We start from the raw sequence: 14,779 nt of genomic DNA, 5'->3' as shown, positions 1-14,779 counted from the left end.
TATGTATGGAATATGACGGAACTGTCGTGATGCTCACTTTCAAGAAACAGTTCACCGCGAAGAGCCTACATCTTAGGGAGACTTCACTGACTTTGGATAAAAATGCTTTATTTGACCAATGGACATTGATTAAAGCAATTATTGTAATGCATATTAAGAATCGCAAAAAAAATATCAGTTTCTGGTGAATGTCGTTGGATGTGCGTATTCAAGAAGAAGCTAAGACTGGCAGTCTCCAGCCTGTTGAATATGTTGTGTGCCTTCTCGAAAATCTTCTCTATTTTGATCATATTGGTCCATCCAGTTTGTCCATCTTTTTCTAAGAAACGGAAAACCGCAGAATGCATTTGTGTCGGGAGAAAACATAGTTAGGCAGAGCGTTTATCGCACGCGTGCCGGACATGCCTGCTTTATTTCGATTTCTATGTAATTCCTTTTTGAGTTCGCAACAAGTATGCATTTTCGTACACATTCTATCCTCTTATTACTATTATTATACGTTCGTTTCGCGCAATTGATGATTGTCGGTCGCGAGTGCGCGCTTCTTAAGCCCGAATATTAAGGATCGACACGGTCCTTTGCGTTTTGCGTGCTGAGCATCCGCAAACCCGCCACGATCTCTTTGCACGGATCGCTGGCGATCAGCTCTTTGTTTGTGGGCAAGTGCCCCATCGGGAATTTGTGTACACCCATATTTTGGATGAAATTTCCCAGCCGCCTATCATCGCCCCGCTGCTTCCTGGCACATTCGTCAGTTGGTGGCATCGGTACCTGCGATTGCCGGCTCCGTTCTAAGCCGTTTATGTAATCGGTAGCATTCATCGTATATCCCCAGCTATTAATTATGCGATCCAATTCCTTCTCTGCGGTAGTGTAATCGATGAATTTGCTGGTTCGGCCCTGCGATGTGGTTGAATGTAAAAAAGATGTGCTGTAAAATCGAAATAAAAACAACTAAAATTCAATAACTTGCAAATATTTCTGAGTTAATCATGAAAAATTCAGTTAATTATGAAATTTTCAGTTAATCGAAAAAAGAAAAAAATATCCAGCTTCAGAAAAGTCGATTGGATTCGATGCCTACGTCAAGTTAGAGGTTAGAAATGCCATTCTAGGATAGATTGCCTGATATTAATATAAATAATATCTAACATAAGTGAAGTTAAGGAAGAGATAGGAAAACGATAAATAAACCATGCCTTGACCAATCATTAAGATATGGTGCTTTGTTCGAAGTTTCTTTGGTAGCATTCTTGTGCCGCGTACGCCTTTGGGTATCATCCTTCCTTGACTTCGCCTTGATCGACTGCTTCCGTTCATACTTTACGGCTTGATGTTTTGGCAATGCTTTCCAGTTAGGGCCAGTTGCTTCGACCAGTATTATGTGGCCATTAATCATCATGCGCTTAGGCTCCTGTTTGTCATCGATAGCATCTCTAACAGCTTTTGTTGATTTGTATGATCTGTAGATATATCAAAAACACATGTCATTACGTCATACGTATTTTCTTTTAGAAAAACTGCGGATCAGATTTTCTACTTTCTCCTAAAAAAAAAACATTACACTTACCGCTTGTAATTTTTATCATATGTTACCTTCGGCAGACACGGTGTCTCTACATCACAGTAGTCGAGGAAGCTAGGTTTTGGAGTGTTATTGTCGTGGCGAATCGCATCGTCCACTATCGCAACATCTTTGGGATCAGTTTTAACATGACGCTTCGGCGCAGCATGCTGTCGTGGAACGGCTCCAGTACAATCATTATTGCGACCAGGTGCTGGCGAATAGTTTGTACCATAGTCTTTGTCGGTTACATGCTCAACGCTCAGAGCCTTTTCCAACGCTTGCGCCTCAATGTTATAATGTTCTTGCTTGTCAATCCAATAGTCTACAAAACATTTCGCAAGCCCGGTTTTAGTCAATTCATATTTGTCATCGATCTCGTCCGCATCAGTATCAATTTCTGCGATAGAAATAGTTTCGGGTATATCCTGCACGAATTTGCTGCAAAAGATATAAACATATATAATTAAACAATATACCTCCGGAATTATTTCAGATTAGAATTAGAGCAGCGTAATTCGAAATCAACCGTACGCATAGAATAGAAACAAATCACAAAGGGTCAGGATTAGTATTGAGTTGACAAAATCCGGAGTCGACTCCGATCCGACTCCAATAATTTCGAAATCGACTCCGGAAGGTAGGTCCGCCCTGCATTATCCGGAGTCGTTCAGAACCTCCCGGAGTCGCCCGGAGTCGCCCGGAGTCATCCGGAGTCACCCGGAGTCGTCTGGAGACGTCTGGAGTCGTTCGAAGTCATCCGGAGTCATCCGGAATCGGTTTGAGTCGAAGTCGTCCGGAGTCGGCCTTCGAAGCAAAGGCCTGTATACGAAGTGCACGTGCAAATTGAAAGACAAAAAACAAAACGAAATGAAATGCCTGATCATAATTACAACGGACGGCTCCTGTTGACTCCAACCGACTCCGATTCGGGTCGACTGCCAATTCTGAATGGTCGACCACGGACAACTCCGGACGACCCCGGATGACTTCGGAAGACTCCGAACGGAACGACTCTGGTCGACTCCGGATGAATCCGACTCCCAACGACTCTGGGCGACTCCGTCGAACGGGGTGAAACTTACCTCAACAAACCACCAGGATATTTTAGTTGTTGGATTGACATTTCAGCTTCGCTGCAAACCGGAGATTTTGAAGCTTCTGGTTCATATTCGAAGAAAGAATCCTCACTCGGTTCTCTGTGCAAAGAAATAAAGGACGTTAGTTGCAGGAAAGTTCCACGTTACCCTGCTAATGCTTCTTCAATGGAGCCGCCACACTTACCGCAAATTACTACCAGAATCTCTCGTTTGTTCGGTTGACATATCAGCGTCGGAGCTTCCCAGACTGATTGAAGTGGACGGGTCTTTTCCGTACCATGAGTGCTCTATGGGCAGGGGTTCTTCCTCGTACTGTTGTTCGTCGTCTGAACGATTATTTTCACGCGAAGAGTCCTCACTTTCACAGTCATTTATTGGTGGACCATTTTTGCGCTCTAACAATGTGCATAAGCCATGTGCTACAAGTCGTTGGTCATCATTCCCATCTGTTATGGCCTGTGGTTCTCTGTCATGTTGTTCGTAGTCTATGTACTGTTCGTAGGTTTCATTGCCAGTTTTTGAAGTTAATGCATTATTGAAGTAGAAAGAGTGTTCAATTTCACAGTCTTCGTTAGGTGTATCGTCCATGCGCTGTAGCAGAGTCAATATTCTACGTGCCTTCTGTTCTTCGTAAGCTTTCATATGCTGTATAGACAGGGAGTTGTATACATACTGCTGTTCGTCGCCTATACGGTCAATGCTCTGATCTAGGTACTCTTCCTCATACGATTGTGCCTCGTATATTGTCGATAACGTACGTGAGACCCGTTTTTGGTAGGCTTTCCAATCAGCTACGGCCTGGGAGACTTCTTCATACTTGTTGGCTTCGTTGTCGTTGTCTTCGTAATGTATTTCGTCGCCATCGTACTGATGTTCGTTGTCTTCGTAATGTATTTCGTCGTCATCGTACTGTTGTTCGCTGTCACTGAGCTCTATTTTGTCGTCATCACACTGTTCGCTGTCTTTGCGCTGTATTTCGTCGTCATCACAGTGTTCACTGTCTCTGAGCTGTATTTCGTTGTCTTCAATGTCAGTGTTTGAAGCTGATGCATTACCTGCTTCGAAACAGTCGTCCACCTCACAGTTATCTTTTGGTGGACCGTTGTTGCGCGCCAGCAATGCCCATAATCTACCCAAGACCTGTTGCTGGTAAGCCTTACTTTCAGGTGTGGGCTTGGGGTCTTCTACATACTGCCGTTCGGCATCTTCATACAGGGTTTCGTCGTCTTCATACTGTTCGTCGTCTTCGTACTGTTGTTTGTCGTCTATGCGGTCAATACCCAGAGCCGAGGCCAATAGTTTTGCTTCCTCGAAACACTGTTCAAGTTCGTTTAGCCAGTACTGCAGTGCTGTTTGTGAGGCGAAGCTGCTGCGAATGTATCTATAATCCATCTCCTCTTCATCCTCAGTATCGGCATCTGTTTCCGTTGATGCGATTGCGCTGCAAAATAACAAATAAATACAAACCACACTACTTCATGCATTGAAGCCTATAAAGTCACCTTTACCTCATCGCAAATAGTTCAAGGAGTGGTGTTACTGTACACATCTCTTCGTCGAGGGATTCTGAAAAAGATGCCAAACATGCCGGAACAGACGGCCCATCGTTTTGGCGGCGGACCTGCACAGACTCCCTGGACTTACCCCGCAGCTGTGTCAGCACATCCGTTACACCTGGTTCGGAGTAAGTGGCATGTTCAGGGTTGAGTGACGCTGTAGTGATTGCAAGGTGTTGATAGTGCGGTTCGGTTTCACAGTCCCGGATCTCGTTGATGGCTTCACCGCTGTTGTGACCAATTTCCTTCTGGCTTCCGCTGATATTGATTGATGCCATGCTGCTGCGAAATTCCATTAAAACATGAGCCCTTCCTTAGTGAGCAAAGAAGTGTAGCAAAGAACACAGCCTTCCAGGAATCTAACTTACCTATTCAACACATCATTATCGGGAATCAACGTTCCAGAATCATTCTCATCATCATCATCGCTTTTGTCTGATTCGGCATTGTCGCGTACATATTGAATGATGCTGTTGTGGATGTTCGCTTGCTCCTTGATGCGGAACACCATTCGACGTGGTCTTGGCTTGATTTGTTTCGCTGTCATCCGCTCTTCCCATTCGGGACGGTTTGTGAAACACTTGCCCCGAGGGCCGGGAATACGAAGCCGTATGGTTTTTTTCGGCGCAACTGGCCATGGGCGGCTTTTCGGCTTAATATTCATCGCTACGATCACTAGCGAGAAAATGATGCAACAAAGCAAGCGGTAATACACACTACAAATGACGCAGTTGCTTTTACATTCCAGTTTAGGTCGAATTCTACTGCATATCCAATATATACACACGGTAGTTCGAGGTAGTTTGAGTTTCTTGCGGCTTGTGACACTATAACAATAGCGACCTACTGGGCTGATTCTCGCGAATTAACTTGCACACCAGCTCGTTGCGTCTCGACTTGACACAGCCCACTTGAAGTCCGCCAAAAACGTCACGCTGTCAACCTCATTTCACTTGCAAACAAGATGCATCCGCATCAAGGTGTATGAGTATGACAAGGTGATGTTGTTTGGACCAAATTCAAGGTGTATGTATTTTGAAGTAGAATTTTTATCGTGTTTGCCGGGCGCTATCGCAGAGACATTTAATTTATTTATTTATTTAATTTATGTCAAAACGCTTGCAATTTTCTATACCCTTTTCCAGCTCTTCTCGATTTTAATAACGGAACTCAAGGCTCGGAACTCAAGGCTCGGAACTCAGTCTAGCCGATAAATTGCAATTTGCTCTGAACAGCTTTACCTTATCGTCTCTATACACCTTGCAATCTATGCATCTTGTGGTGAACAGGCGGCTTTAAATAAAGAGCAGCACTCTGAGGTGGTGCTTTGGCAGCCATTGAACGAGACAAACAAACACGACTCTGTACGATGTGTGTCCCAAGCGCCACAGATTAAGCTTAAACGACTGGAAAATTGAATATCCATAGAAAAAAAATGAAAGCTCCACAGCTTCATTGGTTTGATCAATAGATGGCGTATTACAACTCATCATTATATTGCTATCCTTTTCTTGCAATGTGTTTCGACAAGTTGCATTTTATTATGACCTATATAGCCTTCTAATTTTCTGAGCAAAAATCTATATAAATGGTCGTGTGGTTAGATACGTGGGTATCAACACCAATGACCATTGCTCAAATCTCACTTGCTTCAGTGCTGGTGATTTCCGTTGGAGTTTAGTATTTAAACAATCGTATCGTGGCACGATTGTGGCACTTTGCATCAGCCTACCCAAGTGCCACAAATCCACTAAACGACCACTAAACGGCTTCTAAATGCCTCAAATTCTCTACCTAAACGGAATATAGAAAGACTTCGTTTAGCAGACGGCAAACGACTCATGCATTCTAAAAATAGCAAAAAAGCTGGTGGCGCCATCTGTTTGTGGGATACCCAACCTGTGGAGCTTCCTCGCTTGGAGGAGAGCTTTCTCATTTCCTCTGTACTGTTGTATGGTTTCGCATTGAAGTTATGCATCGCTAGAACTAGAACGGCGATACGATTGTTTAAATACTAAACTCCAACGGAAACCACCAGTACTGAAGCAAGTGAGATTTGAGTAATGGTCGTTGGTGTTGATACCCACGTATCTGACCACACGACCATTCATATAGATTTTTGCTCAGAAAGTTAGAAGGCTATATAGGTCATTATAAGATGAAACTTGTCGAAACACATTGCAAGAAAAGGATAGCAATATAATGATGAGTTGTAATACGCCATCTATTGATCAAACCAATGAAGCTGTGAAGCTTTCATTTTTTTCCTATGGATATTCAATTTTCCAGTCGTTTAAGCTTAATCTGTGGCGCTTGGGTAAAGCAGGGGCCTCCAAACTTTTCAGCTCGCGGGCCGCATTGCTTCAAAAATAACTATGTTGAGGGCCATTTGACGCTACCTTTAACTGATGAGAGAACGTTTGAATCTCGTTTTTATAACAAAATACTAACGATACTTGTACAGCTTCGTATTACTAAAGCTTGATTTTTGTCTAAGAAAAGTAAAAAATACAATTTTATTTGAAAAAGTCAACATAACGTACTATTTATTTTAAGTCTGGCAAAGTCATCGTGGGCCGCATTATAAGCTCTTGAGGGCCGCATGCGGCCCGCGGGCCGTAGTTTGGAGACCCCCCAAGTGCCACAAATCCACTAAACGACCACTAAACGCCTTCTAAACGCCTCAAATTCTCTACCTAAACGGAATATAGAAAGACTTCGTTTAGCAGACGGCAAACGACTCATGCATTCTAAAAATAGCAAAAAAGCTGGTGGCGCCGCCATCTGTTTGTGGGATACCCAACCTGTGGAGCTTCCTCGCTTGGAGGAGAGCTTTCTCATTTCCTCTGTACTGTTGTATGGTTTCGCATTGAAGTTATGCATCGCTAGAACTAGAACGGCGATACGATTGTTTAAATACTAAACTCCAACAGAAACCACCAGTACTGAAGCAAGTGAGATTTGAGTAATGGTCGTTGGTGTTGATACCCACGTATCTGACCACACGACCATTCATATAGATTTTTGCTCAGAAAGTTAGAAGGCTATATAGGTCATTATAAGATGAAACTTGTCGAAACACATTGCAAGAAAAGGATAGCAATATAATGATGAGTTGTAATACGCCATCTATTGATCAAACCAATGAAGCTGTGAAGCTTTCATTTTTTTCCTATGGATATTCAATTTTCCAGTCGTTTAAGCTTAATCTGTGGCGCTTGGGCCCTGGCCTAAAGCAATCTGAAAATTTGAAAAAGGCCACCGAGAAAATCATTGCAGCTATTGATCGCTACGATTGTTCTCTCTTTTTTCAATGTAGGCCCATTGTCCTTGTCTTTCGTACGAAACTGCATCTGCGTGCCTCACTAAACCAGCTCGTGCCAGCTGCTCGCACCTCCGGGTCGTAATTGAGCTGCTGCAACGGTTCATTTGAAAATACACGAAACGCTACAATTGTTTTTTGCGCCGGAGCAATTTGACAGCTTGTTGTTTATTTATTCATTCGTCTGTTTGCGTGATTATCATGTCCTCCCAGTTCTAGCGCGCAATAACTACCAGCATTTCGCCCGATTTCCGTTTTCCTTATCCAGCCCGCAGAGAGGTAAATGGTAGCCGCCGCACACGTCCTGCAAGAGGCTGTGTCACATTCTTTAAAGCAAACAACTATCAACCATTCAGCGCACCGCAGCAATGTCGTGCCTACTGGCCGCCAGAACGATTGCATCTCGCCTCAGCACGAACCGCCGGTACGGTACGGCGACACTAGCAGCGGCAGCGGTGCGCAATGATCCCAAGCGCGAGAAATTCGTCATCGCTCTGGGAAAGAGTGATGAGGCGTACCTGAAATATTCGGAAAACCGCACCAGCAACGTCATCTGCCTGGAGCACACCTTTGTGCCCGATGCCGGCAAGGGCAAAGGGTTGGGCAAACAACTCGCCGAGGTAAGGGGGGAAAAACGGGCCAACAAGCAGCAACAAAGCGGTGCCAAACAAGTAAGAAACGAACACGTATTATTCCCTTCCCTGCTTTCAGGCGGCCTTCCAATATGCGATCGAAAAACAGCTGAAGGTGAAGCTGGAGTGTGACTTTACGGTGAAGTATTTCAAAGACAACGAGTCAAAGTACAAAGCTTACGTAACGGAATGAGCACCAGGGTTTGCACATTCATGCAAACGCACGGCAAGCGCGAATAAAGCGAGGAAATGATTTACATCGGTCATTTATGTTAAACACAGATGAAAGATAGGGCATCTCGCTGCAGGATCGCATCGGTGGGTAAGTTTTTGTAAGGGTGAGCAGAGGGGCCACGCATCCGTTTGTTCAATCTACTGCCTCTTTTTATTGACCAAACAAACACACATAAATCCTATTCCTAACTGTGCCGGTTGCACTAAAATTCGACCCTAAACAAGTAACGATCAGAAACGCGGCTAAAGCTACATAACGAACTGAGGAAGCTGCTGGGCTGAACAAAAAAAAAAAAAACAATCAACCAACCACACGCCAACAGGTCACAGGTACATCGCGTCCCGGTACTCGCCCCCGTCCCGCTCAAAGTCGAACGGGCGGAACTCGATGACGGGCGCGATCTCCTGCCGCCACACCATCAGCTTGATGATGATGTCCCGCATGCGCTTCAGTATCTCCTTGTCCATCGTCTGGAACGTGTACGAGTAGCGGAAGAAGATCTGCTCGTACATCTTAAACTCGTTCATGTTGGAGATGCTGCGCAGCAGTATCGAAATGTCCTGCAGCGTGAGGTACAGGCGCACATCGAGCCACTCGTTGAACAGGAAGTCGAGCGTGTACTTTAGCGCCACCTTGTTCTCGCTGATCGCGGTCAGTATCTCCTTGCTGTACATGCGAAAGTGCGGATGCTTCAGCAGCCCGAGGTACCGCTTGATCATGCTGATTTCGCGCGTGCAGCCGAGACTCTTGATCAGGATGCGCTGGTAGTTGATGTCGGTCGTCTCGCGGTACTGCTGCTCGACCCGCTTCCACTCCGCCAGCCCGCTGTACTTGATCGTGGTGCAGAGGATGCGGTGCAGCCGCTCCTCCCGCTGCTCGAACGGCGACACCGTTTGGTTGCGCAGGATCGCCTGAAACAGTGCCTTGTGCTGCTCGATGCAGGAGGTGACGCCGAGCTTGCAGGCCCACTGCACGATCAGCTCCTTGATCAGCGGGTTGTAGTGGGCCGTCTCGTTGCCCCGCTGGATCTCCTCGTACTTGCTCAGTATGAGATACTCCAGGAAGCGCTAGCAGAGAGAGGGAAACAGCAAACATGAGTGCTCGCATAGAAGTTTTTTGTTTTGTTCTGTTTTTTTTTTTTCATTTAACCTGTCGGGTTCGCTTACCTCCACGTGCCGGAAGCTGGGCAGATCCTCCGTCGCGTGGTACACGAACTCGAGATTGCTGAGCGCCAGCTTCCACGGCTGGTAGTGCTCGTTGTTGTGCTTCAGAAACGACACCACGTTGAACGCGACCGAGTAGTTCAGCAGCCCCAGCCGGGCCAGATTGAGCGCGTCGTCCACGATGATGGCGAGCGTCGTGTACGGCAGATAGTGGAAGTTTCCGTACAGCACGTGCGCCAGCTTGATCCAGTGGGCCGGCTCATAATTAACGCGATAATAACCTGCAAACGAGCCGGGAAAAAAAAGGAAAGGTGCGCGAACGATTCAATTAGCGCCTCGACCCAATTAGCGACTACCGCCCATACACACCGATGCCGCTCGGGTTGACGATGATCCAGGACGCGCTGCCGTTGGACGTGCTGCAGTCCGACTGGACCGTGAGCAGGTTTTCCTCGTCCGTCAGCCAGCGCACCTTCTCCACGAACAGCCGCTGGTTCGTGTCGTTGATGAAGGTGACCGGCACGGTCCAGAGCTGCTCCGCCGGCTCCTCCTCGAACGGCAGCGGTATCTGGCGCAGCTCGTAGTACCCGGTCGCATTGTTCCGCCGGATGTTGATGATCGGGTACTTCTCCAGGCTGCTCCAGCTGTACAGGAAGCTGTGAAACACGCCGTCCGTGCGGCTAGCGCCCTCCCCGTTGCCGCCGTTCAGTATGTCGATCACGTCGATCGATTCGCTCTCCATCCGGTAGCGGAAGTACTCGCGCACGAACCGATCGAACGTGCGCTGCCCGAGCGTATAGTTCATCATGCGCAGCACGCTCAGCCCCTTGTACTTGACCAGCTCGAAGTGCGTGTCCTCCTCCCAGTGGTTGGTGAAGATGTTGAGCGCGGACGTTTTGGTGTTCATCTCCTCGCGCATCGAGCGCAGCCGGCCCTCGAGCAGGAAGTCGTCCAGCGTGGTCGAGTTAGCGGTCGTCATCTGTCAAAGGGCGGAAGCGCACGTTAGCAAAGTGTTACTAAGAAACAGCCACATAAATAAAGCAGCAACCATACGTTGCGCAACGCCAGCGCCTCCAGGTACAGTGGCAGCGATTCGTGCAGCCAGTACGTTTCCTTGTTCTTGTAGTCGGCCAGCTTGTGGATGAACAGCTTCGCCAGCTCGTTCGCCACCTCCCGGCTGATGCTCTTGTCCAGCGGCGGAAAGTAGTCGGCCGTCTTGATCAGCCGCTTCTCGCTCGACAGCACCATGCCCTCCTTGATCTCGTACGTCTGGTGGTCGATGTTCGGTATCGTCACGTACCGGATCACCTCGTACGGGAACGGCACGCCCAGATACTGCTCGTAGATCTGCAGGGCGCGCGAAAACACGCTCGTCGCGTTCTTGATGTTCTCGTCGTACCGCGTCCGGGTGAAGGCGAGCAGGCTGACCCGCGCCGTGATGCGGTACCGCTCCGGCACCATGTCCGTCACGACGAACCCGATCTCGGACGCCCGCACCATGTCGGTGGTGTTGTACGTGTCCACCACGATGTCGCCCGTCTCCATTGGCTCGGACATCTCCAGGTTCATGCTGGACGCGGTGTTCATGTCGCTCTTGCGCGCAATGTTCAGCTCGAACGGCGAGCGGAAGTTGTGGTCGTCCATGCACGGGTACAGCCGGCGCGCATTGTTCGGCTCCAGCACGGTCGCGGCAAAGTGTCTGCGGGTTAGCATTTGCGAGAGGTTGGCGTTAGCGGAGGGCTTCCACGAAGATGAGTTTAAAATGCACATTCAGAGTTATGTAAGAGTCGTTGGACAATTGATTCCAGCGCCATAACAATGCTAAAACCATATATCATTTGCCGATGGTGCTCTTATTGCACTTCCTTTTTTGATTCTAGCTACATTAGCGCGGTGTGAAACCAAAAAAATTATCAATAATGCAAACATCGTTGCTCGTTAGAAGGGGTATTTGGTATTTGAGGTTTGATTATCTTTGATCCCTTCAAGCATTCTATGAGCCATGTATAGCCACATATGTCCAACGTTAACATGATCTTCCCATAATGCAAAGATATGTATTCCGAAGCTGATTCCAGATACGGCTCCGGAATCGATTCAGCGATCGGAAACGGCTTCGGAACCAGTCCGGGAATCTCCATGGGTATGGATCGTTTACAAGTAAATTTTGATTTACGGCGGCTATCAATACGGACCATCACGGACCATCACGGATCATCATTGGACCCAAATGCCCATGCTTATGGAGATGCCGAAACCGACTCCGCTTCGAAGACGATTCTGAATTCGGAGCCAATTCCGATTCCGGAGCCGATTTTGATTCCGAAACCGACTCCAATTCTGGAGCCGATTCCGATTCCGGAGCCGATTCCGGAATCGATTCCAAAAAACTACGGAGCTAGTCGGCCGAAAAAAACTTCATTTTTCCCTTCACTACAACAGACCAATCGTTTGGCTCTATTGGATGGTACAAAAAGGCATTGCTTATCGACATGCTCCCCCAAGATAGATTCACCTACCTGTGATCGGGACCATCATCCTCGTAGTGCGTGTAGTACAGCCCCTTGTCGTTCGTCATGTTGCCGAAAAAGTTCACCTTCACGATGTAGTAGATGTCCTTCTTCATCTCCGTGCCGAGAAAGATGATCATCTTCTCGTTTGACTCGTCGAACTCGATGTCCAGTATTTTGATCGTGACGAAATCGTCGGCCGGAAACACGGGATGATGGTAGAACTTGGACTTGTCGATGATGGTCGCATTCTCCACGCTGCCGCTACTGTTCGGCCCGGGATCCACCGTCCCCGGTTCGGCCACTCTCGTTTCGCTACCCGCTACCTCCCCCGACACATCCTCCTTTTCCTCTCCTTCCCTTTCGGTCTCGTCCGCGCCGGCAGCGTCCTGCGGTAGCTGGGTCACGGGCAGTTCTGCCTGGCGACGCCGTCGCCGCCGGCGGTTCAGCCGGGGCAGCGAGTACAGGTCCTCCTCGCTCAGGTCCCAGTCGAGATCTTCGTCAAAGTCGTTGTTGGTCAGCCGGATGCTCTTCAGCACGGTCACGTTCTCCAGCCGGATCTTGAGGTTTTTCACGTTCAGCTCGATGCGCTTGTTGTTGGGCTTTTTGGACGTTACCGTCACCCAGACGATGCCGGTGTAGCTGAACGGGTGGTCCGTTTCGTTAAAGACGGGATGGATGAACAGCCGGTAGTGTTTGGGTATCACGTGCTTCGGTATGCGGGCCCGCTTGTCGATCAGGTAGGCCCGATGGTTGAGGAAGTCTTCGAGCGTTAGGTTGGGTTTGTGCTGATTGGTCGGGTGGAGGAGATGTGAAGAGTGGTCAGATTCAAAAGCAACGAATAGGCTACATCACAACTCTCCCACTAACTACAAAGTTCAATGGCCAAGCGTTCTTCTTGGGGCTCTAAGAGCCTCCCATGACCAGAATTTGACGTATTCTTCATGAAATGGTTCTGGACGTAACCCAATTGGTGACAGCTAGCCAAATCCATTTTGACCAAGATCAAGGTCAGGGCCTAGAGACATTCGGGTTTGCTGCACACCCAAGTACCCACACACAAACACACATACACACATTTGCACCACACCCACACCTACCTCGTACGCATACTTTGTGCTGAAGAAGATGGTAAACGCCATGAAAAAGATGAAGACGAAGATCAGCACCGCGATGCTGATGCCGCGGCAGATCGACACGAAGCAGCCGCCCTTCCGCTCGTACTCGATGTCCCCGTCCTCGATCGGTGAGCCAGAGGCGGTGAACGCGTACTCGGACGCGTCCCCCTGATGCGGATGATGGGAACCATGGTGCGGCAAATGATGGTGTGGTTGATGGTGGTGCTGCTGCTGCTGCGGTTGACCGTACGGGCTGTACAGGTGCTGCTGGGCGCTGGGGGTTTGATGGGTGGCGGTGGCGCCGTGGCGGAAGATCTTCTTGCGATCCCACTCGTTCAGGTTCATGGTGTGCGCGCGACTCTACCGTCTTCGCCTCGCTTTGCTGGGAGAGGGGCTCAGCTCAAACGCAAGCGCGAAACACGGCGAAAACAAAACAAAAAGACGCGACAAACAACCGGAATCCGTCGATAGAGAGCTTCTCAGTGTCTGGGGCTGGCGGGGCGGAGATAGAACAAAAACCAAACAAAAATAGTAAGAACAGCAATGTATATAAAAATCAACACGTGATGGAAGGATCGGAGAGAAAGAGAGAGAGAGAGAGAGAGACAGAGAGGATGAGAGCGTGGGCTAATTCTGAAGCCAAGGCGCTTTGCTCCTAACCCGTTTTGCAAGCTTTACACCCCGGGCGGGATGTGTGATTTCTGTTGGTTCTGAATGCTGCGCAACCGTTTTCCCAATCGTTGCTTATGCTTCGATTCTAGCAGACGCTTTAATCGCACAGGAGGTCTGTATTTTTTGGAAATCTATATCCCGGGTCTATTCCGTTCAGTGTACCTTCGAAGCTCATTGCCCTGTGCTTTGTATGTCCTCTACCAGTATCAGCAACAGGACAACGCTTCCCCCCCCCCGCCCACACACACACAACACCTCACTCACTTGCTCACTCACTCACCATGTGGAATCACCCCGGCCGTTGTGTGCCCGACGCAAGTGCGCAGTCGGCGACGTTCCAACGCGTTACTAACTCCAAATCCCAAACGCGCACACACGCGAGCCATCGGCAGCAGCAGCAGCAGCAGCAGCAGCAGGCAATACGCCTTACACCGACAGCACAGCGTCGGAGATCTCTCCCATTCTAGATAGATGACAATCCGCTTGCCACGCTTCGTTTCGCTTCATTTCGTTTCGTTTTGCGGACGGGACAAGGGAGGGGAGGAGAGAACGCGAGGGCGGCGTTGGTGGTGCGCTCTGCTGTGTTGCGCAGTTTTCGGTGATTGCTGCGCGCGTACCTGCGCCGGTGTCTCTTGTCGCATGCTTCGCTCATACAGCTCAGCTCAGCCCGGACCTGTTCAGCTGGAGCCCCGGGTGTGTCTCGTATACATTGAAGTATATTGTTCTTTTCTCGATGGCAAGGGCGGAGGAGCGGAAGCAGCGGAGTGGTTTGGGCATTATAAAACGCCACCCGCTGCCTGCATATGCTGATGGCGGCGGTTGTTGGCTTATCACAATGCAAATATCATTACACTTGTGCGGCGGGTAGAGGACCCTAAACGCGCGCTACTCTCTCGTGCGGATCTCG

The 14,779-nt window shown here is 48.6% G+C and overlaps 3 protein-coding genes across 7 annotated transcripts; 1 reads left to right on the top strand and 2 right to left on the bottom strand.

Moving 5' to 3' along the window:
* Positions 1-352: 352 nt before the first annotated feature.
* Positions 353-5,155, bottom strand: LOC121597892. Of its 3 annotated transcripts, XM_041924191.1 has the most exons (8): positions 4,589-5,155; positions 4,309-4,502; positions 4,173-4,230; positions 2,849-4,105; positions 2,650-2,763; positions 1,571-2,005; positions 1,200-1,463; positions 353-931 (listed from the first exon to the last, which is right to left on the bottom strand). In XM_041924191.1, the coding sequence occupies exons 1-8, from the start codon at positions 4,882-4,884 to the stop codon at positions 559-561; spliced, it is 2,991 nt and encodes a 996-aa protein (XP_041780125.1). In that variant the 5' UTR covers positions 4,885-5,155; the 3' UTR covers positions 353-558. The 3 variants fall into 3 exon arrangements, with proteins under 3 accessions (XP_041780125.1, XP_041780105.1, XP_041780116.1); XM_041924171.1 differs by having other exon boundaries at positions 4,173-4,502; XM_041924182.1 differs by having other exon boundaries at positions 4,173-4,499.
* A 2,562-nt stretch (positions 5,156-7,717) lies between these two features.
* LOC121592338 (protein NATD1-like) lies at positions 7,718-8,431 on the top strand. Of its 2 annotated transcripts, XM_041913854.1 has the most exons (3): positions 7,718-7,821; positions 7,899-8,162; positions 8,254-8,431. In XM_041913854.1, exons 2-3 carry the CDS (start codon positions 7,911-7,913, stop codon positions 8,365-8,367), a joined length of 366 nt encoding a protein of 121 aa, XP_041769788.1. In that variant the 5' UTR covers positions 7,718-7,821; positions 7,899-7,910; the 3' UTR covers positions 8,368-8,431. The 2 variants fall into 2 exon arrangements, with proteins under 2 accessions (XP_041769788.1, XP_041769708.1); XM_041913774.1 differs by having other exon boundaries at positions 7,719-8,162.
* A 66-nt stretch (positions 8,432-8,497) lies between these two features.
* Positions 8,498-14,756, bottom strand: LOC121591949 (aminopeptidase N-like). 2 transcript variants are annotated; one of them, XM_041913201.1, is made up of 7 exons: positions 14,137-14,756; positions 13,183-13,692; positions 12,092-12,870; positions 10,626-11,271; positions 9,942-10,551; positions 9,576-9,853; positions 8,498-9,476 (listed from the first exon to the last, which is right to left on the bottom strand). In XM_041913201.1, the coding sequence occupies exons 2-7, from the start codon at positions 13,543-13,545 to the stop codon at positions 8,733-8,735; spliced, it is 3,420 nt and encodes a 1,139-aa protein (XP_041769135.1). In that variant the 5' UTR covers positions 13,546-13,692; positions 14,137-14,756; the 3' UTR covers positions 8,498-8,732. The 2 variants fall into 2 exon arrangements, with proteins under 2 accessions (XP_041769135.1, XP_041769047.1); XM_041913113.1 differs by having other exon boundaries at positions 14,153-14,756.
* Positions 14,757-14,779: the final 23 nt, after the last annotated feature.

Source organism: Anopheles merus, chromosome X, assembly GCF_017562075.2.
Source record: "Anopheles merus strain MAF chromosome X, AmerM5.1, whole genome shotgun sequence".
NCBI classification, from domain to species: domain Eukaryota; kingdom Metazoa; phylum Arthropoda; class Insecta; order Diptera; family Culicidae; genus Anopheles; species Anopheles merus.
The sequence above is the reverse complement of the archived record's forward strand: the minus strand, read 5'-3'. Positions and strand labels throughout refer to the sequence as shown.